The sequence below is a fragment of the Coloeus monedula genome, assembly GCF_965178545.1.
Source record: "Coloeus monedula genome assembly, chromosome: 2".
Lineage (NCBI taxonomy): Eukaryota > Metazoa > Chordata > Aves > Passeriformes > Corvidae > Coloeus > Coloeus monedula.
Window position 1 is genome coordinate 33,974,502 of NC_138782.1, and position 24,196 is coordinate 33,998,697.

General features: G+C 37.2%; 1 protein-coding gene across 1 annotated transcript in view; it reads right to left on the bottom strand.

Annotated features, from left to right (window-relative positions):
- ZFAND3 (zinc finger AN1-type containing 3) overlaps positions 1 to 24,196 on the bottom strand; it is a 139,450-nt gene that overhangs the window by 47,389 nt on the left and 67,865 nt on the right. The window contains exon 4 of the mRNA XM_082276994.1: positions 3,738 to 3,917. Coding sequence (XP_082133120.1) covers positions 3,738 to 3,917 — 180 coding nt within the window. The remainder of the gene's footprint in view (positions 1 to 3,737; positions 3,918 to 24,196) is intronic.

Below are 24,196 nucleotides of genomic sequence, written 5' to 3' on the forward strand. Positions count from 1 at the left end.
CACTGAGAGGTTAAGGTGTGGTCAGTGATCATCACCATCCTTCTGGGCTGAAATCTCCACTGTATTTTCTGACATTCACAGCAGTTGCTCAGATGTTTGTTTATCTTCCTATAAATTCTTCAACGCAGGAATAAAGAGCATTTAACTCTTCTAGAAACATCAGATAATCCTTTTGTCCTTTTTCATTGTGTTTTTTTTTCTATTCAAGAAGGCCAAGAAAAGTTAAGCACACAATTAAAATAAAATCCTGTCAACCAGAGCTAAAAACTACTGAAATACCAAATCTGATCAAGCTGCCAGAGTCAGTGTTCCTCACAGTGACATTTCTCCTGTCACATAACAACACAGTTAATTTCAAACCAGCACAGAACCAGCTTTGGCTCTGCTCATACAGTGACAGAAAAATGATGTGACAGCCCCAAAGAAAGCATTGAAGGCCTGAAACTAAGCAAAATTATTCCATGTGCAGTGTGACCTTTTCTTTACCAAAATACATAGAACCTTGCTTAATAAGCTGCTTTTTTTAAGAATGTTGGTGGCTGAAGGTAGGTAGGGACAGAGAGAAGTGAGGGCTGTTGTCAAACCCATTCTTTCCTGCCTGTTAAAAATAATCAAAAATCTTGCCCACCCAATAGAAAAAGGGTATCTTTGACAGACCAACTGGCTGATATAGTGACTGATACTGAAATAACTACCATTAGGAGCTCCTAAATGAAAGGGGGAGATGGAAGGAAAAATGAGAACAGATGAAACTTATCTGCACATAAAGCAGCAGCAGAACAAAAGTTAGACTGATTTAACTACCTGTTAAGAAATGGATCAGTAAAATCCATGCAGATCTAGACTAACAAGAGCTATACCAATATCAATATTACTCTTTGTCTGCAAGTTTATTTCAGGGAATTTACTGCAATTGGTGAGACCAGAAGGTTTTGGATAGAAACAGGCAACTCAAGAAGTCTATGTGGAGGAGGAGAAAAAAAGAGAAAAAGAATTCCATAGAATTCCCCCCCTGCCAGTTTCAACAGCATTTTTAAAAAGTCAGTAATCAGTATTATTTCATAAAAAATCAAACACATGTGAAGGAGGGGGAATAAATTACTTGCTTCACTGTCTCTGGGTATAAATTTTTAACACATTTTTGTTGACTGTAAATATAATGTTGAGAACTACCTTTCACCTATAAGGGGGAGAGATATTAATAGGCACAGCAGCCATTGTGGTAACTCTTCAGAACTGAGACTGATGGGAGATGAAAAGTCACTACAAGCTGGTTGTATATATAAGACACTCAGGAATGCAAATGCAACTCTCACATAAAATCAAAACAGTAACAAGAAAACACACAAATACTTGCATACTGGCAAACAGAACTCCTGCAAAATACAGTACAAGGAACTTTTCTCTGTATCATTCATTCTGTGTTAGAAAAAGGAATGGCTATTAAAAAACATGTACAAAAACCCTTTCACCTTCTCTGATAAAGAGATTTCTATGGTTTTCTTCAGTTGTTGTAACCTAAATGACTTTAACTGCCTAAATGACTTGCTGCAATTTTGTCCCCTCTTTTTACCCTGCGGACTCAAGTACTGCGGCAAATGCCTTGATGCAAGACTCTCCTAAAAATCTTGAAAGGAAAGAGAGGTGAGTGAAATGAAACATGAGAATCCTCCCCTATTAGACCAATTTTCACACACTTGGGTTGGGATTACACCACAGTGATGCCACACAATTGATTTCTGATGAATTACCACAATTCTATTCAGAACAGAACATAGCTGTACGTCATCACATGGCAGTGAAAAATATCAGTCTTTGAAGAACACAGCTGCACTAAGAGCAGTGCATACTTTACAAAATATGCTGCAAAATAAATAAACATTGCACGGAAAAAGACACCCTCAAACTAAAATCAGAAAGATGTTTAAGTTTGGGCATTCCTCATTAAAGAAAAGAACCTAGCACAATGTGATCATTATCCACCAGAAAATCTCCATCTGTATTTAACTATTTCTAACAAATGGTATTAAGCTTCATTAAAGAGGTAGTAGGGATGTGAGAGAAGGCAGAGCTGGAAATACATCTCTCCGCTGTATTTCACTTTAAAACACACCAGTGGGAAGTCATAAGGAGAGTTTTTTAATAGGCAATATTTTCAAATGCTCTGCAGGCTGTGCTGCCTAATAACCATCATGTTCAGTGTATGCACACAGGCTCTCAGCAATTCAGGATGAAGGACACTATTTAAGTTCTTCCCCATCCCTGTAATCACCTTCCCACTTACCAAATCTTTCTCAGTCACAACAGAAACACTTTGTTGTAACACAATTTCATTTCTACCTGAAAAAATTTTCAGAAAAGCTGACCCAATAAGCACTAGAGAAGCACCCTGTGACACTGGCTCATAAGCAAGCAGGGTTGCTGAAGTCCCCTGCACCATGAAGGTCCAAATGTGTTGCTGAAGCATAATGTGTTTTCCTGAATTCTCCAGGAAGCTTGTTTTAAGGCCTTGTTTTTACAGCAGGCTACAGGTTTCCCCTGAAGAAGCACTGAACAGAAGGAAGAGACGGAAGGGTGGTCAGCAGAGACCGTGTACACGAAGGAGAGACACGAATTACATGGCAAGTTTAGTCTTATGACAAGAACTAGTTACAGAACATTCACATCTGAACACTTGTATTTCTGACAATGTTCTCAAATACAGTTAGATAACAACGTCACAGTTTAAAAGTTTTACTCTAAAAAGTTTTAACCACCACAATCCCAAAATGACATTTTATGCTTTGTCCACAGCCAACCTGCACAATTAAAAACTCTTCTTACCTGTAAACAGAATAAATACTTGGACAACTCAGCAAAACCATCCTATGCAAATAGTTAACACGACTGAAAGCAAGACTTTTTATTCCTAGTGATTTGTCAACATTGTTATTTCCAGCAGTTGCCTAAATGTTTAAGAACCAGAGTAGCTCTTGCAAATTTCCTACTGAAAACCAAGTATTTTCTTGCAACGTGTAGATCTATTTACTGGCCATAACCTAAAGTAATCTCAGCTCAAGGGGGTTTCTCTCCATGGAGCACCTTCTAAAATGAATCTACAACTGGAGAAAAATGAAGCCACAAATTACACATTGGAGCTTAGGTTATAGAATGAAGATTTTAAAACTCATCAGATTAGATGCAAGATGAACTTTATACAGAGATTTAGAGTAATTTAAAAGTAAATTTTATGTCACTGGGTTTGCTAAGCATTCTAACTTACCTTTGGGGAGAATTTTTGCCTGACAGTTCAATAAAGACAAAAGATAGGTCATGAAAGAATAGATAAATTACCACATAAAATAAGTTACATGCAAGTAGCAGTCCAGACAAATATGCATTACAGTCAGTGTTATGTGCAACTGCAGTAACAAAGAACCAACATGCTTAAAAGTCAAATTTCACAAGATACTGGTGCTGATGCTAGAATATACATATCAATTTACCACTAATGTGAGAAGGACTTTCTCACAATTAAATTCTTTCCCACAGGTCAAATGGCTGTAAAGTTAGTTAAAAACTCCTATTTGTTCTTCAGTTCAAGCCATCAATGTCTATTTTGTGAATAGCTTCTAACCTTCCCCTTCATCCCAAAAGCCAGGCCATTTACTTCCAGAGGGAGTCAGTGAAACATAAACCTGAGAACAAAGGAAAATGTTTATGCCTCCTTTGCTTTCACGTAGGACGTGTGCACTTACATTCCTCTTTGCTCGGTGAAGTTACATTCAGTTCTGTCAAAAGTTGCTGGTTGGAGTTAGCGGCCTGCGTGGTTAGAGAGGTATTGCTGTTGTCACTGTTCGTTTCCCCAGAGAACAAATCTGACTGGCTGTTGCTTGTGCTGGGAGTAGAGTCATCATCTGGCTGTTTCTTCTGGAAATCTATCAAAACCAAGATTTTATATGTCATCACACTTGCTCAGTCTAACCATCAACTTTTATGCAAAAACCCACATGTAACAAAACTAAGCTCAAAACACTGCCAGAGGTATCCTGACTTTGATAAACACAAACAGTAGCCTTCAAATTTTTACTTCAGATTTTAAATACCTTGAAAGTTATTTGTTGGAGAAAAGTATTTTCAGAATTACACAATGGTCTTGTTTCCCCAGCCATCCAAGAGCATTCAAAGCTTACCACAGCACACAGCACCATTTTTAAAAGGGTTTACACAAAGCATGTACAGAAACATAAAGGGAACAAATATCCAGTGAGGGAAGAACCAAGGCATGTAGTACAGTCCTACAGAAATGTTACACTTCTCACTGCTGTTATACAAAATCCCACCAGTAACAATTTTGGCAAAGCCAGTGTAGACAGCTACAGTTCCAGGTTAGCATGGGGAGCTGGTGAGGGATTGCCTTTGCATCACTGGTTTGATGGGGATCTGGGGGGGAACGTGTGGGAGGAGGTGGGGGGAAGGTTGGGGTGTTTCCTCCCTCCTTCACTGACTCCAGCATTGGTACTAAAAGTTGCCCGCTGATCTAAGAGCAGAGAATTAGGTATGGTAAGTAAATCACTAAAATATATTAAAACTGTGTACAACTGAAGCCAAAACAATTTGGCTTCAAAGCTTTTTGGCTGTTGAGGTTTTGTTGTTTGCTTGTTTGATTTGGTTTTTGGGGTTTTTTTTGGTTGGTTGGTTGTTAGGTTTTTTTTATGAGCAAGTGCCAAGTCACAGTTGTGTCCAAACTGCCCCCACAGTAAAAATCCCATGTGTTTGACACATGCCACCTTCAGGCTTACCTTGCCTCCAAACCAGATTCAGGTTCGAGGGGAAATATTTGCAAGTGCAAATCCCCCACTGAAAGATTCTTCCCAAATCTGCAGTGCTGATATCTGATTGATTATAGCATTAGTCTACCAACTACACTACTGGATTTCAGTCTGGCACACTCTGCCTCTGAGAAGCACACCTCCCAACCAAGTAAATTTTGGTTTGCTTAGTGTCTAGTTCTCTCTCACCTCTTCGTTGTAAAGCAGCAGCTGAAGTGCACCACCACTTGGTATTTAAGTACATTTTTAAAAAATTACATACAAGGGTAGAATTTATTCAATACACAAATACACAGATAAATCAATATTTGCTTGCTCATTATTATGTCATGACAGAGAAGAAAACAGAGCAGTCTATAAATATTTGCAGATGACAACGTGTTAGAAACACAGGTTGCCAACATGACTCACTGGGATTGGGAAGCACTACAGTAAAACAGTCCCTAAATGCTGATTTAGGATTTAAGTGATTTGCCAGAAAAATTAAGCCTTAACTTCTGCTGTGGAAGAGTCAGCCAGAAGTCCAGATAAGAGAGGAGCAAGCTCAAAGCCGGGGAGGAGGAGGAAGAGGAAAAGACAGGAAATCATCCACCTCCATAATACAGCTCTGAAAAAACAGTGGGATGCTTTTTGTCAGGGATGAGTTACAGGATTCAAGAGGATGTTCTACTCAGGCCTCACTACTTATCAACGAAGTTTAACCCAAATTTGGCTTCTGGATTTTATTTGTGTGTTTCTGCAATCAAGAAGGCTTCAAGCACTTTTCTGCACCAGCCACAATCAGGCAGCTGCAGCAATTGTAACAGTTCCGAGCTGCCACAGCAGCAAAATCCACCGTGGCAGTGAAATGCTCTTTGCCTCCATGAACCCATGACCTTCTGTTCAGAACTAACTTTTACTCAGACTGCAAATCAATTAACTTTCGAAAAGTTTTAGCCGGCTCAGTTGAGCGGAACCCAAGAGTACCTCCTGCCCCTGTTTTAACCCTTTCTTCATTACAGACAAGAGTACTTGAGAAAAGCCTTAAGACCAATGATCCCAAGCGCCCAAAATACAAGAACTGTAACTGAAGCTGCCTTGTATTTCTTCCATGTATTGGGGGAGCATTTGGCTTCTGTCAACTGGGACTCTCATTAACACAAATAACTGTGGATCACCTTGCTCTCCCTGCAAGTGCTATAAGGGTTGGCAACATCTCCAGGAGAGCTGTGCCTGAATAAATCCAGTTAAGCCTTAACTGCTTAACAAATAAAACAAAAATACACACATGATACGAGCAGGACCCTGGCAAGTTTTGAAAGGTAAGCTTTATCCCAATTAAAATCAGAATGCAATTCTGTTGACAGAACAATGACCTCACCTAAAAATCTCAGCAAGGAAAAACCAGCACAAAAGTTGGCAAGACATTAATCACCATTTGCAGAAGTTCCTATTTAATTGGAAAGGCATGAGAAACACTTTAATTTAATTTTTTTTTTCATTTTTACTGAGACTTCCACTATGCTAGCAAAATCTGTGCCAAAACACACAAGGGTGACCAAAAATCCATCAAACCTGCATTGCCCTTTCCTAGCTAATGAAATGCATCTTTGCAATTTTTAACACAAACCTTCTCCATCTGTCAGAAAAGATGTTTTCTTTTTCTTCTCGACATTGTCTCCCTTTCTCCACTGCCTTTGGGTTTGGTGGTTTTGGTTTTTGGGACTTTTTGGTTGGTTGGTTTGGGATTTTTTTGGGGTGGCTGTGGTGTGGTTTTTCTTACTAAACTGCAAAGCACCCCATTGTTAACTGCATGGCAGAGTCAGCATCAAAGTAAGATATGAAAATTTGCTATTTCCTGCATGGGGGAATAGTAGAAGGAAAGATCTATCAAGAAACTACTACTGCATGGGAGAGAAGCTGCTAGGAGTAAGTAACTGTCAGTCAAGCTCCAAAATCCTTTTGCTTCAAAAGGATTTTTTTGAGTTCAAGGGTTACACACCCAGTATCTCAAATAGTTGTGCAAGAACAGAGTATCTCAGCCAGAGCACTCATGCACTGGATATTAATACTAAGAGCGTTATTTTTGTTTTGTTGCTTGGTATTTCTTTGTAAGCAAAACAGCCACTATGTGAATATACAGACATGATACAAACATTTCATATTCTATATATACAGTGAATTCTAATAGCTTAGACTAAAATGAAGGCAAGAAGCTGCATTTGTTCCCAGACTTCAGGTAAGAAGTTCTTTTGCAGGATAATGTTTTGCCCATTTTTATTAATAAAATAACATTAATAATGAAAGCCATTGCCTTTACAGCTTCTGATTCTAACCCATAAAACCAGAGCTGCCACACAAAATCACACCTTCTGCACAGTCCTAAAACTTGCAAGTTCAGTTGTCCAGTTACTGTTACCAGGTTATGGTAAGCAGCCTGAAAGAGCCTGTCTTCCCAGCATGTTCTTTTTACTCACTGCCTCAAGAAAAAATATTTAGAACATCCAACCCCTTCCACCACCTAGAACACCTGATTTTGTGACACAAGAAATCAGACAGTCCCAGTTCCAGTACTTAGCCTTCTTCAGCCATCAACATCGAACGAAATACCTCAGAAAATCTTGAGTCCTCAACTTTTGCTTAACGAAGGACTCTGTGACCAAGCAGGGAATGACCCTTCACAGCTTCTGGTAACTTCTGTGATTACTATCAGTTGAAACTTAAGGTAAAGGCAAGTATGAACGATATCAGCATATCACAAAGCATTTCTTTTGAAAAAGACAGGCATGTCCAAGTATTACATGAAATGACTGAACACTAAGCCAGACTGTTTCCTTGTTGCACTCCTGCTGTGGTGTAAGAAATCACGCCATCTCCAAAAATCTCCTTTTGGGTTATTTTAAGGGTCCAAGTTACAAACAATCGCTGGTCTCTGACCTATAACAGATGTTTCCATTAAAAAGAATTAAGTTCATTCAAATACATTATGGAAGAGGTGTCAGAGTAAACAGCATGCTAAGAGGAGAAAATTAGAGTTTTTAAAGTAGTTATTTTGACTGATAGTAAATATGGCATTTCCTTACTCTTCAATCCTACAGTTCACATAAAACAGCAATGTGAACTAGCAAGAAGGTTACTTGGAGAGTGTTAGCTTCTTACACCACATTGAATGCACATTCTGCATGGTTCTTATTCCCAGAGCAACTTGTTCTTTTACAGAGCATAAATTAATGTGTTAGTGTAACATCAAATGTCTCTAGTCCATCAGCATCCCAATGTACGTAACAGACTTACTGTAGTGTAATCAAGAAACAGTTCCACAATTAAAAGAAACTGCTTTCTGAGAGTACTCTATGGGAAGTAACACAAATGTTATTGTCCTGGGTTGCAGTGTATTCTATTCCCATCCTCATGAGGTGTTGAAATCAGGTGGGGCAGTGTTTCCTTGCCTCCTCCCCCAGACTATCTTGCTGTTAATGGCCCATCATTGTCCTGCCGTATGACTCAGAGATAACTCCCTCCGGACTATCTTCTGTTAATGAGCCTCATCAACACTTGGCCTCATGACTCATTACCCCATTGTGAGATGCTCCACCCAGAGGGAGGAACCAAGCATCCCATCCTGGATATAATCTGAGATTCCGAACACCACAGACACCCTTTCCACTGGATTCCCAGAGGAAGGAGCTACACAGCTCCTACTGGACCTTCTGAGGAAGAGCAGACCCTTTCTACAAGATCACTGCTTCAACAGAACCATATCCAGCACTTCAGGAGGACTGCAGCCACCATTCTACCAGACTGCTACCACCACCCTGACAAACAGAGTGTCAGGTTGTATCCTGACTCTGTCAGTTTGAACCAGTGTTTTCTCTTTTTTTCCTATTTTTAAATTTCCCTATTAAATTGTTATTCTGACTTGGTGCCTTGAACCAGTGTTTTCTCTTTTTTTCCTATTTTTAAATTTCCCTATTAAATTGTTATTCTGACTTGGTGCCTTGAACCAGTGTTTTCTCTTTTTTTCCTATTTTTAAATTTCCCTATTAAATTGTTATTCTGACTTGGTGCCTCCCACCGGTTTGTTTTCAAACTAGTATAGTTATGACATTGAAACTGCTACCGTGGAATCTTTAAGTTATTGCATTTTTATTTTTCTTTTCTTCATGTGTCTGTTCACAGAACTGAGAACAGAGAAACTGTTCACATATGACCAGGGAATCGAACTGAAAGTCCAAAAGATTTTATTTACTTATTGAGAACTCTTCACTGACTTCTCTGATTCATAGCTTACTGACAGCATTTCCAGTGTCATTCATACATAACTACTTTTTGCATAATAAATTAAGGTAAAATGGATAAAACCTTCCCTCCTTTCAGTACATACTTGAATCTAGATCTCCAATAACAGTCTGGCAATAAAACTCCACTTGGAAAGAGAACTTTTAGCTTTTTTCTTTTTAAATAACACGCAGACAGAAAGATGCATTAGCCCACTTGGAGAATAAACACAGATATCCAGCTATTAGAGGAATGCACCACAGAATGTGCACAAGCATTTGCATTAAGAGATGACAAATAAAGGCATAAAAAGGAATCACAGGTAAGTATTAATTATAGTAAATGATATTTATAAATATGTAAATAAGATGTGTTAGACTGGAGAGTATAAAATAACAATTGCACTGTATTCTTATATGAGCTAGCAGCAGATCTCATCGCTTTCACAGTACAAAGCACCAAAAGAATTAACAGACAGTAAAGAAACCAGAAACTTGATTTTCTGTAAAACTGAACTTAGAATTATGAGCACGTATGATACAGGAGAGCTATTCAGCTCTTAGGGGTTTTGTTCATAAATACAACATTTTCTCTTTTTCTTGGCTTCTCTTCTTCATGAAGAAAAACTGAAAAGAGTTTTTTATGCTAAGTTATCCTTTATGATTGCTATACTTTTAAAAATTGCAACACCTTATTCATATTTTGGGGATTTAATTTGGTGGGGTTTTGTTGTGGGGTTTTTTGTTTTGGTTGGTTGGGTTTTTGAGGGGTGGGAGGTCGGGGGGCTCTCCCCAGGAAGTCTGATAATGTGTTTTGAGCTGGTTTTCTCTCCAAAAAGACACTCCTTGCTTAAAGATGACATTCCATAATAAACCTTATTTCCCTTGGCTCAATAAAATGATTCTTCCCCAAAGCTACAAAGGAAGCTCTAGATTTGACTATCAGATTTTGCCTATTATTTAGCAAGAAAAGTCATGAATAGCTAATAAACAAAGACTAGCAAGACAACAAGCGTAACATTGTTACAGATGACCTTCAACTTAAGATCCAGGTCATTAATATATATGCAGACATGTTTTTAAGGAAGGAAAATGCAGTTTTGTACAGAAGAGTCTACAGCAACTGTATTAACCAGGCTTATAACACATTGCATGACAGACATGAAGAAAATTGCCATTTTTACAGCATATGCTCCCACCATTTCCAAAGCAGTTGTGAATCCTAAATTGATGAAGTAGGAATTTCATTATCATTGAGAAAGTATCTCCTGAGAGTGGCTTCCCCAAAGAACAAATACTCCTTGCTCTGCCTGATAATAACAATTTGCTTACTGTAGCTATTTCGGTACAGACCAGGAACAAGGTCACTGAAAACTTCTGTACCCTTGTGTCACATTTCCCACTGTTACGTAAAGCAGCAGGCTTACATTATTTCAACTAAAATTTCATTGTTCTATAAAACTCACCAACATAAAAAAGAACAAATATTATTGACTGTCATTACAGGATCCGAAGTGCTAAAATCACGAAGAGTAAACTCCTATTTTAACAATCTACTTTAAATTTACTGTTAGAGAATCCCTCAGATCCACAGTTAGCATTCATACTTTAATTTATTACTGAGCACATACAGTGAGAAAGCTCTACATAAAGGTACTGTTTCATTGCAAAACCTAAAACCAGTGAGGGGCTAGCTTATATAGCACCTGCATCTGGTAAAACGAGGATATGAAGACAATTTAATACCCAACTAATTGAAAATTTATGGATTCTTGAACCTGTATCAAAGGATATTGGTAATAGACCAATGCAAGTTTAAAGCATGAAATTTAAGTAACTGAGGAAGACAAAGCAACCACTACCATCAAACCAGCAAGAAGTATTTTATTTTTTCAATGATATGTTGAGTGGGTATTCATTAGGAAAGACATACACCAGAATGGACTAGTAGTAAGACATCTACTGAGTGGGCGAATGGCCGAGGACTCATAATTAAGATGAAAATTACATGCTCCTCTGCTAAAGATGACAATCACAACAATTTTACCAACTCCAAGAAACAAGACAAGGAACTACAACACTTAAGGAAAAGTAAAATGCTGCAGCCATTTGAAGATCCATCTGGTACTTAAGAACAAACATTTACCATGATCTGAGAGTAATACAGTGGAGATAGAACTAAATATAGGAAAATTTTTAAAAAGTACCTGGGGAAAACATCTAAGCAGCTTGATCTATACAATTTGCTCTCAAAGACAACTTGGAAAATGTGTGACATGGGCATTTTATAACAGACGAGACAATTCTAGAAAACGCTCAAAAATGTAAGCGTAAAACTAAGAGTAGCACACAACCCATAAAAATTGCACCTCTATTATTCCCCTAAACGTCTGTATGTTTATCACTAGAATTCTTTTAGTATTAGTATCCCTTCATGAAACTTAACAGATTAGTAAATGTACAAGTTTGAACTAAATTCAGCATGATGGGACATCAAAATTTATGCTCCTAAAGGGGGAGAAACATTTGTTCTCATGAAGGAAACCGACCCATGAACCCATAAACCAAGCACTTTGCAACAGCAGTAAGTCCTATGAAACAAACTAATGAAGGGAAATTCTCAAGGAGAGTTTATAATAAATGAGAGATCTTGAAAATGGGATTGTTAACTGATAGAATTTAATTACAAATCATATTTATCCTGGACACATAAGAACTATTATTTTAATAAAAGAAATGTTTCAATTAGCTTTTCTTATACTGGAGCTATCTGTCAAGTCACCTTACCATGCCCTTTCCAATATCTAGACAGGACCTTCCAATTTCAAGACACATGTCTATTATTTTTTAATTAACTCCTCCAGTCTAATTTATGTGGTTCCAAGTAAAGTGTAAGTTTGCCTCATTTTCTGTCAATAATAGTCACATTTATGGTTCAAGCATCCCCCAACGTTTGACTATGCCATAAATTGTCAAGATTTTCACAAGGGACAAAAGGCCTCTGCAGCAGATTAAACCTTGCTTAGTAGTAAGCCACTCATCAGTTCCCAGTCCCTTATTTTCAGTTAAGGCACCGTAATAACTACCAGTACTGAAACTCTCAAAACATCTGCCAGAATTACTCATTTATCAGATTCTTTTCCTTTGAACAGCCCAGAGGCTGTTCTGGAAGAGAAGGGAGAGCAGGCACTCTCATACCTGGCCTCACTTCCCCAGAGCCAACCAAACCCTTTGAAATGTGTGTCCATAGGGAAGATTAAGTATTTTCTCACCATTTAGGTTTTACCACCAAAGCAATGAATGGTGAAGTATATGGGGTAATCTTCCTACTCTTCTCAACCTTACTGCAACCTGATGCTTCCTGTAATGCACATCTGCTTTTCACATGCAGTAGCTATAGGAAAGCATGGAGAGGAAACTCCCAAGTCTGACAGTCCTCAGCTGCTGGGGAAACAGCTTTGCAATGGTTAGTTTATATGAGTAATCTGTGACTTCAATAATCTACAGTAATATGAAGAAAACTGAAGTCATATTTTAAATCGTGCAAGTGAGAAAGCTCATTGAAATATCATCTGACACCTTTCTGCCTTAGCCTCAAGCTCCAGAGCTTACTAACTACGCAAGGAGTCCAGAAGCTTAAGGGAGCAGCTGTAGTCTCCCACTTACCATTCCCTCCATCCCATTCTATAATCATGTAGAAATGCTGGAGAGTAGCGTTTCAACCTGCCAACAACAACAAAAAAAGCCAACCAACCAACAAAAAAGCAGGAGTTCAAGGACAAAGAAAAGAAAAGTTGATTTAGGTTTATGAATCCAAAAGCTCAAACACTGCAAACTCTCCCAGCTGCGGCTGCCACAAACCACTGCGTTACATTAAACTTTTGACTATGGAACACCGTGGCTCAGAAACCAAGCCCAAACTTAAGCATACCATGCTTACTTTCAGTGAAGTTTAAATATAACTATTTCTTTTCCAGTCCTTAAGGAACAAAAATATGAATATGTACAGACCTCAAATGCCTACATAAAATAAACACTGCTTAGGCCTCTCTGTGAGCAACAAAACATGATGAAGTTTTGAGTTAATAAAAGGTTCTTTATTTCTTATTAAAACTGTCTTTTAGAAGAAGGCATTAGAAGTGTTGAATTCAAGTCAAAGACAACATACATTTTCATTATTAGCCAATCAGTCCCAAAGAAAAAAGCTGAAGCACATCTCAACATTTGAAATTGGTACAAAATGGCTGCAAAAAAAACCTCATCTATTAAGTTAGTATCTGAAGTTCATGGATTTTTTAAGTGTTTTTTTTTTTCCTTACAAATGCTGATTATTTTGATATTGATGCTTCTTTTAATGCAAAGAAAACAGAGAAGTGTAGAAAAGGAAAGGGAAAAACTGCTCTCCTCAGAATGTTGCATTCCTGTCCCCCAGTGGAAAACACAGACAAATACACTTCTCCTCAATTCACCTTATTTTTATATAACAAAGACATGAGAACTTAAAGCATCTCTTATGATGATGAAGTGATCCTTCTGCCTGTCAGGCTAGAGGATCATTGCTGAAATTGCCTAAAACACCCACTCTTGTCTATGTCTTTATCTCCATTTTAAGACAAAGTGCAATAAAAAAGAGGTGTAAGAAGAAAATAATCCTTTGGCTTCTAATATCCATGATTTGTCATTTGATGTGATCTGACTTCCTGTGCTATCACCTGCAAGTTAATGCAGATATGGAAAAGTAGCCTTTCACTAGTGGTGTTTCCAGAGCTCTGGCTTGCAAATGGTTATTTGGCACAATAGGTGTGGAATTCCTTAAAGGGGAGTGAGTCTTCACTAGCAAAGCATAAACCTGCAAATCAGAGCAGTGATATGCTGACCTTGAACAATACATTAATTAAATGCTGGTGATGTTGGGATCCTGCACATAAAAACAAGCTCCTGTAGCTAGTCCTCCACATTTAAAGTTTGTTTCTATGAGTTTAGCAGTCATGGAATTAGGACTCCTACTCATGGAAACATCCCAGATTTTTTGCTTTTCATCTGGAGCCTTGGAGAAGATTTACAAGGTTTCACAAATTCCTCTATTAATGACATACAAAACAAAGCTAAAACTGTTTTGGGTGTTCAGCCTAGATGGGGGGATAAGAGCAGTTTCCACTACGCTGTGAAAGAACAACAGGAAAAATCATCATAAAATGCTTACTACCAAACAGAAAGGAAAACAAGGATGAAAAATGTTATTCTCACACATTCTAGTATGCTACACTTTCTGAAGTGTAGGGGGCATGAAAAGCAAGGAACTCAAATATGCCTTCAAGAAGCATTTTAAAGCATTCTTGTTATGCCTAAACAGAACTAGAAATAACAGTTCTACAGCTTCTTTGGGAGCTCACATGCCACTGATTGACAGATTGAACCCATACCTGAACAGCTTATCAAAAATAAAAAAAATCTTTGAAATAATCTGTTTCTAGGCATTAATACCCTACAAGATAAACAGTTAACAGCCACCCTTCTCCTCCAGTTAGGGGGGCTAATTGTGTTTCACGGACAAGTAATTACAGACATTACTTTGGAAGCTAACTGAGGACTGGCACATAAAATTCAAACCAAACAGCTAAATATGAATAAACTAAGAGATTAATTAAATTTGCAGAACAAGCCAAATGATTCCTTGAAGCTATGAGCTGTTTCGTGCATGCTGTTCTGATTACCTGCTTAAAGCACCAATATCCATAGAGCCCATTGCTACAGCCCAGCAAAAATGGCAAAATGCAACTCATCCCAGCAGCAAGAGGGGAGGAGAAAGAATGAATTACCTGACAAACTCAGAAGGAAGGGGGTCAAGCAGCCCCCATCATACCCAAAGAGCTACAGTGGCAGGAAACCATATATGCAATTCAATCATCTTTTTAAAAAGTTCTCCAAGCTCTTCAGTAGCAGAGGCATTCCCTGCCGTGAAGGTTCCAGTTCACCGTGTGGCAGAGCAGACTAAACTATGTAATGTCTACCACCAGAGGGTGGTGTTCTCTTAGGCTGCATTTTCCAAAACCTTCCTTCCCTGCACGTTGATTTCTATTCTAATCATCTCCAGTAGGGAAAAAGCTTCCTTATTTCTGTAAAGACACTTTGAAGAGTCTCTTTTTATGAATATCAATTTTAGGCTAAGTACTGCAATGGCAAATTTGATTATCTATTTAATAGAAGCAACTTAGTAACTAAATGTATCGTTTCCATCTCAATCAAAAAAACCTTGCCCTTGATTCTCTTTCTGACATGTAACACAAAGACAATAGAAATGCTCATTTTCCATATGACTGGGGACCATTACAGAATTCTTTCCAAAACAGAAACTACTTCTACTTTCTTCAGTGAGGAGGGAGGGGAGGGAAGAAAAAGAGGAAAAAGAAAAAAAGAAATGTGAAATGGCACCACCTTGCTGCACAGCACCTTATCCAACCTGAAGGATAAATTTTAAATTAACTAGGAGAAAAAGAGACATAGTTGCAGAAGCAAGACTGATACAATTTCATCTTTGGTAAATTCTGCTGTATAAATCTTTGGGAACAACCAATAATGTAGTTTTCTAAACGACAAAGGAGTGGTACCAACAATGTCTAACTGCAAGAATTTAATTCTGGTACAAGTTTGAGTAGACTGAGGCAGACACCTCTGGAAAACATTCAGAGTGCCCACACTAGCAAAAAAACTACTACGATATACAGTGCCTAAATGGCTCTCTTGAAATACCCTCTTCTACTGACTACAGTGAGCAACTCGGCTATGCATGGAAAAAAAAATTAATCTTACAACCCCGCCATCTTGCTTTACAATGGCCTCTCCTGTTCTGCCTAAGTAATAAAAATAAACCCTCTGTTTGAGGGGTAAAGAAAAGCCCAGAGTTTTATGTTTCCTACAGAGATGAACAGCTAATACCTGCAACACTCATACCAGCAAATAGAAATGCAGATGAAAAACAGAGAACTAGGATTTCCTGTATCACTTCAAACACAGGGTACACCAAACTCCAGTCTTCAGGAAAAGAAATCTGTCATTCATTGCATTGACTATTTCTAATTAAAGTCTGCAAGTTCTTCAATATATGAACACTAGGTGGTAACTTTTATCAGGAGAACCTCTAATGTTAAATTTGATCTTGCTGGAGAAACATATCTAAGAAAAAAAAAGGAGGAGCAAAGTTCTACCCATTAAATGGATTTTGCTTGGAAACAGTGACAGTAAATCTAACTTGTAATACTCTGCGGCTGATGTTCCAGAGTTCCTCCTCATCTGAAGTGCTGTAAGGTAACATTTCAGTGCTGCCTAATTGTCTGTACATTAAAATATCTGAGGAAAACAACTTCAGAAGTTACTGTTCTGAAGGACAGATTTTATTCTCATAATCATATAATAGGACCATAGTGACAGATATAACACCAGATACATTTTTATGCCTATATATAAAACAAACTTCAACAAAAAAAATATATTTAATCCAGGGAAAAATGAAAGAAAAAGAAATTTTTTTTCTACGTAGGACAGGAACAATGGAACCATTAATTTTATTCATACTGTGGGTTTGGGTTATCTCTAGAAATGCTAGTTACAGACACAAAAAGATATTTTGTATGTTTATTCAAATAAAAAAATAGACTGCACTAGATATTCTGGAAGACAACTGCAGGGAACATCTGTCTTTCTATTAGTTGTCCAAGGTTTCTGTAAACACTAGTACATTAAGATTCATAGCAAATAATAGTGGCAGTTCAACTGAAAGCAGAAGCAAAATGAAGGGATTCCAGATAATTACATCAACCCACAGCCTAAAGTTTGAATTTTTCTTTTCCTAGAACTAAATTCCAAGTTGATGCATGTTTTCTCCAAGACTTTTAACTAAGAAATTAATTTGTAGACCTGCATGCTAACTACATCGATATTCCATATGAACTCAAAAGTATGAATCTTAAATCTTGTTTCATAAAGGCAAATCATCTGCAAATCTCCTACTCGATTTCACAGACTCAAGACTGAGTTGCTGGTTATGCCCTATCTTCCTCCTGCCAAATTCAGCAATGACTAAAGAACACATGAGCACTACAAACCCTCTGATATTAAACCCATATATTCAATTCCATCAACATATTCCCTTGCTAATTAATTTGTGACCTCTGCAACACACTCTGGGACTTTAATCTATTACCTCTTCCAGTTTCCAGTTCAGAACATAACTCAATCTTGACTGCAACACTGGTCTGGCTTCCTGCTTTACTCCTTCATTTCCAAGTTCCCCAGGCTATATTAGAATGTGTCAGCTGCATCTGACATAAACAGTATGATTACAGAAGCTGAACTTTCAATTACAAGATTTCAAGACCTCATATTTAATTTAAGCAAGAACACTCATTTTTATGTTTTGCAGACATTTCAGTAACAGCTGGGCTACTTCTGCTTTGCCTGGTCTGTCCCCAGTTGAATTCTGCTTTATTAAATTACCAACAAACTGAGTTCTGGTTGTGATGGCACTTAAATTAGTAGACTCCAATTTGCACATTAAAAGAATTTTTTGAAAAACAGAGACAAATAAATTAATAGCCCAGAAGGGATCATGGTGGCAGAGGTGACAGATGAAATCCAAGCTCCTGTAGTATGTTCAACTGGATTACTTCAAGTTGCTTTACACTGAACTGCACACCATTTAGAGTGAAAACTGTCCCATGTTATGGCTGAAGGTTAAGTTCGTGTTTACTGTTGAGTGATCTTTTCAGCATTATCAAATACACTTTCAGTACTGTTAGCTATATTTTCATAACCATTTTCTAAGGGTGTCCAACTGTCTTTAGAGATAGGGAAAAGCCTATGTATGAGGAAAATTAAGCTACTAGCCCAGTTTCATGCTGGAGATGCATGACAAAGTCAGGAAGCCAACATTCATTTCAAATTTAGGAAGGGTTTCTTTGTTAAGTATTTTTAGAAATTCTGAGAACAGTTTCCCCTATTTGCTCACTCTGGGACCTTGGTCACTACTGATGACAGGGTGCTGACTAGTCATAGCTTTGGCCGGCCCTGTACAAACATTATTTTATTCAAATTAATGAATTATTTAGGAATTGCTCACAGGAAGCAGTTTGAAAAGAGCAAGCAATGTTGTAGCGAAAAATGGAGCTGAGGAAAGAACAACAGAAAAGAAATAATACAGTTCCTAACTATATACTGTGTGAAGAACTCAATGCCACAGATTAATTAATATGAAAATTCTGAAAATAGCCATTTTGCTTGCGAACTGTAAGGCTTGCCACTTTTATCTTGTTTAATCATCTTAACCCTTCTAGGCAAACAAACCTGTTTTTAAAAATTATTTTTGAAAAGATCACCCAGTCCTTCTGCAAAGGACAGCACTCCTAACATCTTTATAAACATTACACAATACTTAAGTAGCTTGTTATTTTGCTAACAGCAAAGCGACTAGCATAACTTTAAATGAAGTAATGCCACAGCTGACATCAAGAGCTTTTCAGTCCCTGACTTTTGCTCTCCTTTTCCAGAGAACCCTGAAGTAGCTCATTATAATGTATGGAAAAATTACCACTGTCTGATTCTCAAGCTACTTTCTCTTATTCTTGCTTTATCAAACCTGAAATCTCTTTCCTTCTCCGCACTCCCTCAAGAAAGTAGTTTTAGAAATGTGAATCTTACGCTCCCTGGTCAATTTAAAGATGATTTACACAGTCGGTATTTCCATCAAACTTGCTTTACAAGAAAACTACACAGTCGTATTGATTTGCAATGCCATGAGAGTAACTGCACCAGTCTGAAAATCTGCAGCAGTCCCTCACTGAAGACATGGCACTCACCTCAAGTATTTTCAGACTAGTTTTCACATCAAAATTAAGTAGCAGAAAAGTAATGACTTTTAAAAAGCCTTACAATCACAAAGACAGCTAGGAACAGGCTTGTCTGTCAGATTATTGCAATGCTGGATTCTCAAGCTTTCTGTTTCATTCATGCTAAACACTGAGGCAGACATCGGCCAGTGGAGAGTGGTAATTGTACATGCCCAGGAATGACACTGTCATCAGCGTCTAAATTCACAACTTGTGTTTATGATTTTCTGCATTAGCTGCCTTCTAGGCTTTTTTCAGTGCTGTAAAAGGTATTTTATCTCAGTGATACATGTCTTCTTTTCAACACTTATTTTTAGGGAGCAGTATCAGATGTTACACTGATGGACAGACACTTCCTACATTTTCTTTCCCCTCCTTTTTGATAATATCAAAATAATCAAATGATATCTTAAAGACATTATACAAAAGGGAAGTTAAGACTACTGTAGGTCGTATTTCCATTGTCTTCTCATGTGAGCATAATTCTACTTTTTCTTTAGGTCATTCTCTTACTTCTGTTATCAAGCACAAGGAAAAAAAAACCAACATAGCTAGAAGCAAGTTAGAGCAACTTTATTCTTAACCTGCTGAGTGAGCAAAGCAAGCTAACACCAGGCAAATGCAAAGCAGTCCCAATGGAGCTGAATCCTGCCAAAGCAGAGCATGCCACAAGTATCATGTTTAAGAAGATCTGAAAGTTCAGTAAAGGTACAGAACTATCCTTCTTCTGTTCTCAACTAATTTTCATAGTTTCTTTAGAGAAACAAATCTCTGCCTGCTATTCCAGTGCTGAGAAAGGAGAGTTTCAATTCTCTTCCTTACCTGTTCAATGACAGCAGAATGAAAGGCTTTCATCAAATCTCATGTGGTGAAGAACAGAAAGCTGTAGCTTTCCACCTGGATGCCTGATTGGTACTAAAATATCTTCAAAGACATCTGCTTTTAAAAATAGAGGTTGGTAGCACAGCCTATTTACGTTAATACGAAATTACTGTCTAATTGAAGTTCAAATGAAAGTGATCCAAAAGTGCCAAGTTAAAACTACTCTGCAGACTTTTGTCTTGCTTATGAAGTTTTACCATTTTTCACAAGAAGAGGAGACAAACTCTCTATAGTGTATTATGTCATGGATCTATCATTGATGCCTAGAAGTTCCTTGGGACCTACACTTGCTCAGTTTTCCAGAAGGAGTCAGATGTGGGAAGTCCACAACTATGAATTTCTGAAAGTTTTAAACGAGGTTACATGACTTGTTTAAGCAAAAACCAACTCTAGTCTGTATTCAGCTGCAAACAAGATATTTCTGGAAATACTATCTAAGCTAAAGAACGAGAACTTGTATCAGGAAAGTAAAGAACACTAGAATATGTACGTAATCCAATTAAGAACAGTTGTTATTTCTTGAAAATGTCCAGAGTATATAACAATAACTTATGAGGTTTGTTTAAAAACACACCAGACAAATGAATAATTGAATTATGAAGTGATTAGAAATCTGTAGATGCAAATGAAAAAGCAGCCAAGATGATAACAACTTCAATATTTTACCCAACTAAAACTCTAAGTGCAACCAAAATATATTTACTTGAGATTCTAATCAGCCACTAAATATGAGAGAAAAGAGAATAAACAGACAGTGATTAGCTATACGCTGAGAGAAAAGATGCTCTTTAGGTATCATGCACCTGAAAGTAATTTTATCAGAAAACAAAAATCAAAAAGAAATATTGCAATAGCAGCATGCAATTTATATACTGCTTTTTAAAAAAATAGTTGTCATCTTTAAGAAAGCACTCAACAGTCCTAGGTTAATGAAAGCTCAAAATTATTACAGAAATATATACATATATATATATCCCAAGCACTCACTAAATTATTTTAAAATGTAATTTAGCTTGGTTAGTTCACTTTGTAACAAAATACATCTAAAATAAATCTGTCTTAAGTCTAATGATGTTTATGCATTTCTGCTGCTCTCCTAAAAATTATTTGGTAAGAAAAGCTTTTGTGAGGAAACCCAGTAGGTCCATTATCATTTCTGTTGTCCCCGCAGAGACTTTGAGCAGGCTGGGACCCATTTCCTCCTCTAAACTCTACCACACAGCCCCTTCTTTTCAAATGCAAATCGTGTGAGAGCACAACTGTTTAATTCACCCATTTAATCCTCTTAATACTTTAAATATGCCAGAATTTGGTCACAATGAGGAAAGATTTTCTCTTGTGGCACAGTATTACCTTTATCAACTGTACTTTAGTATCTATTTTCCATGCTCATTCACACTAATTAGGGCTTAACTGAGCAAGAAGGTAACAATTACTGTGTTCTCTAGCCAGCATAACATTGCTTCTTCTAATCAACATGTTGTAAAGAGACAAGACAAAGAAAATGACAAAAAAAATCCTGAAAACCAAAAAACATCAAGTTATTTTAATCAAGTATCATGACAGGCAGTTATTATCAGAGACTCTGATACACAGTATACTGTCAAACCACATTCTTAGTGAATACATGAGCTAGAATTACAAGAGATGCTACTCTGCCCTTTTAAAAATACAAATCCATACTCCAATGCAAAACTTGGAATTTTCTCAGAAGTGAAAATAAGAGCAATGAAGAAGTGAAAGAGAGGCAACTTGCATTTGGCTTCAGAAACTTCTACTACTTCAATTATTTTTGCTGACTTCATGACATCTTACTTTTTACTGATTAAGAAACCTTCCCCTTCAGCATCTATTATCGGTTGTATAGTCTCCACTAACAGCAGTCTTTTGTATAAATATTACAAAGGCAGACAACTGTGAAAAATTTTCTTCTTCAAACTTCATACTGATTTTCTGTGACTTCACCCATTATTATATAAATTGAGTAAGTTACAGAATTCCACCAGGGTTTTAATCCTTTGTATGTTCATTGATATTTTATATATTTGATTAAAAGGATTAAAAAAAATACATACTTTCAAAGTGTTTTATATACAAAAAGTATGCTTTAGGAGATCAGGTAGCAAAGAACTCTGCAATGGAACTTTAAGATGTTGAGGAAAACCAAGCCTCCAAACTGTGTTTTATTTCTGCTCTCTTTATTGTACCAGACTCAAAAGAATGAAGTAACTTCCCAGCTGCCATTCACTGTCTCATGACTTACACCATTAACCTGCAGATTTCTGGAATCTGAGAGCAACAGTAACTCTTCAGAACATCTCTTGACATTTACATTTAACACAGCCATAACATGTTCACAGCACTTGCTGAGTTATTTTCTGATGAAAAAGGAGGAAAGGGAAAGAAAAGCACTTTGGAAAACACACACGGGTTTTGTTTCTATTTATAAAATTCTCAGTGCAAACAAGTTACTGAACGTGTCTGACATTTGACGTCAATACCTTAAGGTCTGACCACCAATTTCCAAGTTATAAGCAGAAAATAAATGGATCTGTGCCAGACATCAGTTAAACATTCATCAGATTTCAGTTACAAGCATCTAAGCAAAGAAAGGCTTAACTTGAGTTAGTACCTATTCAATATGGAACAAAACCTTGTACTTGTGAAGTAGTTTGCTTCACAGTGCTAGAGTCTCAAAGATCTTTGATTAACATACTTGTGATTTTATGGTTTGCTACTTCTGTGTTAAGTGTTAAAGTCAATTCTCTTGCTCATATCTTCCACAATTCAAAATTTCCTTCACGCCCCAATGAAATTCTGAACTTATAATGTAATCGCCACATAGCGCCAAATATTTATCAGGCCTCTGTTTTCAGGGTCATGGTAAAAGTCTCGAATAAAGGAAAATATTAAAACTATTTTTCCCCTGCTTGTTGAGATAGTTCATTATTTACTGCAAGGATCACTATTTTTGTTTACATGATACTCTGACCTGAATTTTTATCTCAGATATTTAAATGTTATTGATTCCTCATAAATACACATTTTATTAATCAGACATCGTAGAAAAATTAAATAATTTTGTTTAGGATAGTAAAGTCATTTGTGGGAAATTCCAAACTTATCCTATATCTTCAGTGGGTGCACATATCTGTACCTATGTATCACCACATTATAAGTAAATAAAAAATATGAGACTCTAGATGACCACAAGCCTAACAGTCCTCACAAAGCTGCGTTCTATCATCTTCCATGTAAAGAACTCTAAAAGTCACTTTTGAAATTGTGATTTTTTCATTCCTGATGGACAATTTCACTGCACTTTAAAGAGCCCTGCTTTCACCTCCAATGGACTCCATCAATGGGAAACAATAGTTACTGCTGTTATTTTCTCCTGGCTAAAGGAATTTTTCCCATCTCAGTGGCAGACAATCCTGGTTTTGATTTTGAGTATGTTTCCTCAGTGTACACTGAAGCACAGCTGTGGATACACACAGGCACATCTGCTCAAAACCCAGAGGGTGTTGTGGGATTAAACAGATCTTTACTTTTCATATAGCTAACAAAACTGCTGGGATCATATTCAAAATGACCAGGTTTAAAGGTGTTCTGCTAGAGATGGCACTGACATAGCAGCTGACAGATCTCTGGAGTGACAGAATACTTTTTTTTACTACAAAAATCAAATAGTTAGAATGGAGGAGGCAAACTGTTCACCAAAACCTGCAATCAGCTCCCTCAGGACAATGAACCACAAAAAGCTCAATTCATTTCTCTACATATGCAAAGTGTGTTTTTTATATATCCTCCTAACATGTAACATACTTACACACACTTCTACCGGGCCAGTCCTATCCCTTCCGCAAAAGCTTTCAAACAAAAAAACACTTACATAGCCTGCACAGGATTTTACCCCTGGCAAAAGAACACGGGAACTGTCAGTATGAAAATATCATACTTCTTCAGCACTGTCAGAAAATGATCAAAATATACAGTGACACATGGTAAAGAATCCTGCATAAAATGTTACACAGACGTGCCTTAGAGCGGATGGAGCAGTAGGCACTCCAAAGATTTTGAAAGGCAATAATAAACCACAAAAAAGTTTACGGTTTACAAGAAAATCTGAAGCACACAACAGGAAAGCTGAACATCAGCATTTCTAGAAGGGTTTGTTTTGTATTTTGTTTTTGACTGTTGGTTTGTTTTTCACATTTTCATAACCATCAACATTTCATCTGGAACAATGCAATGACTACTAAAGAGCAGAAAGGAACTCAAAAGTATTTAAGTCAGACGTTGACCATTATTTTATAGTGCTACCTTCAAGTGGCCTAGAAACTACTTGGAATAGAACATATCTGGT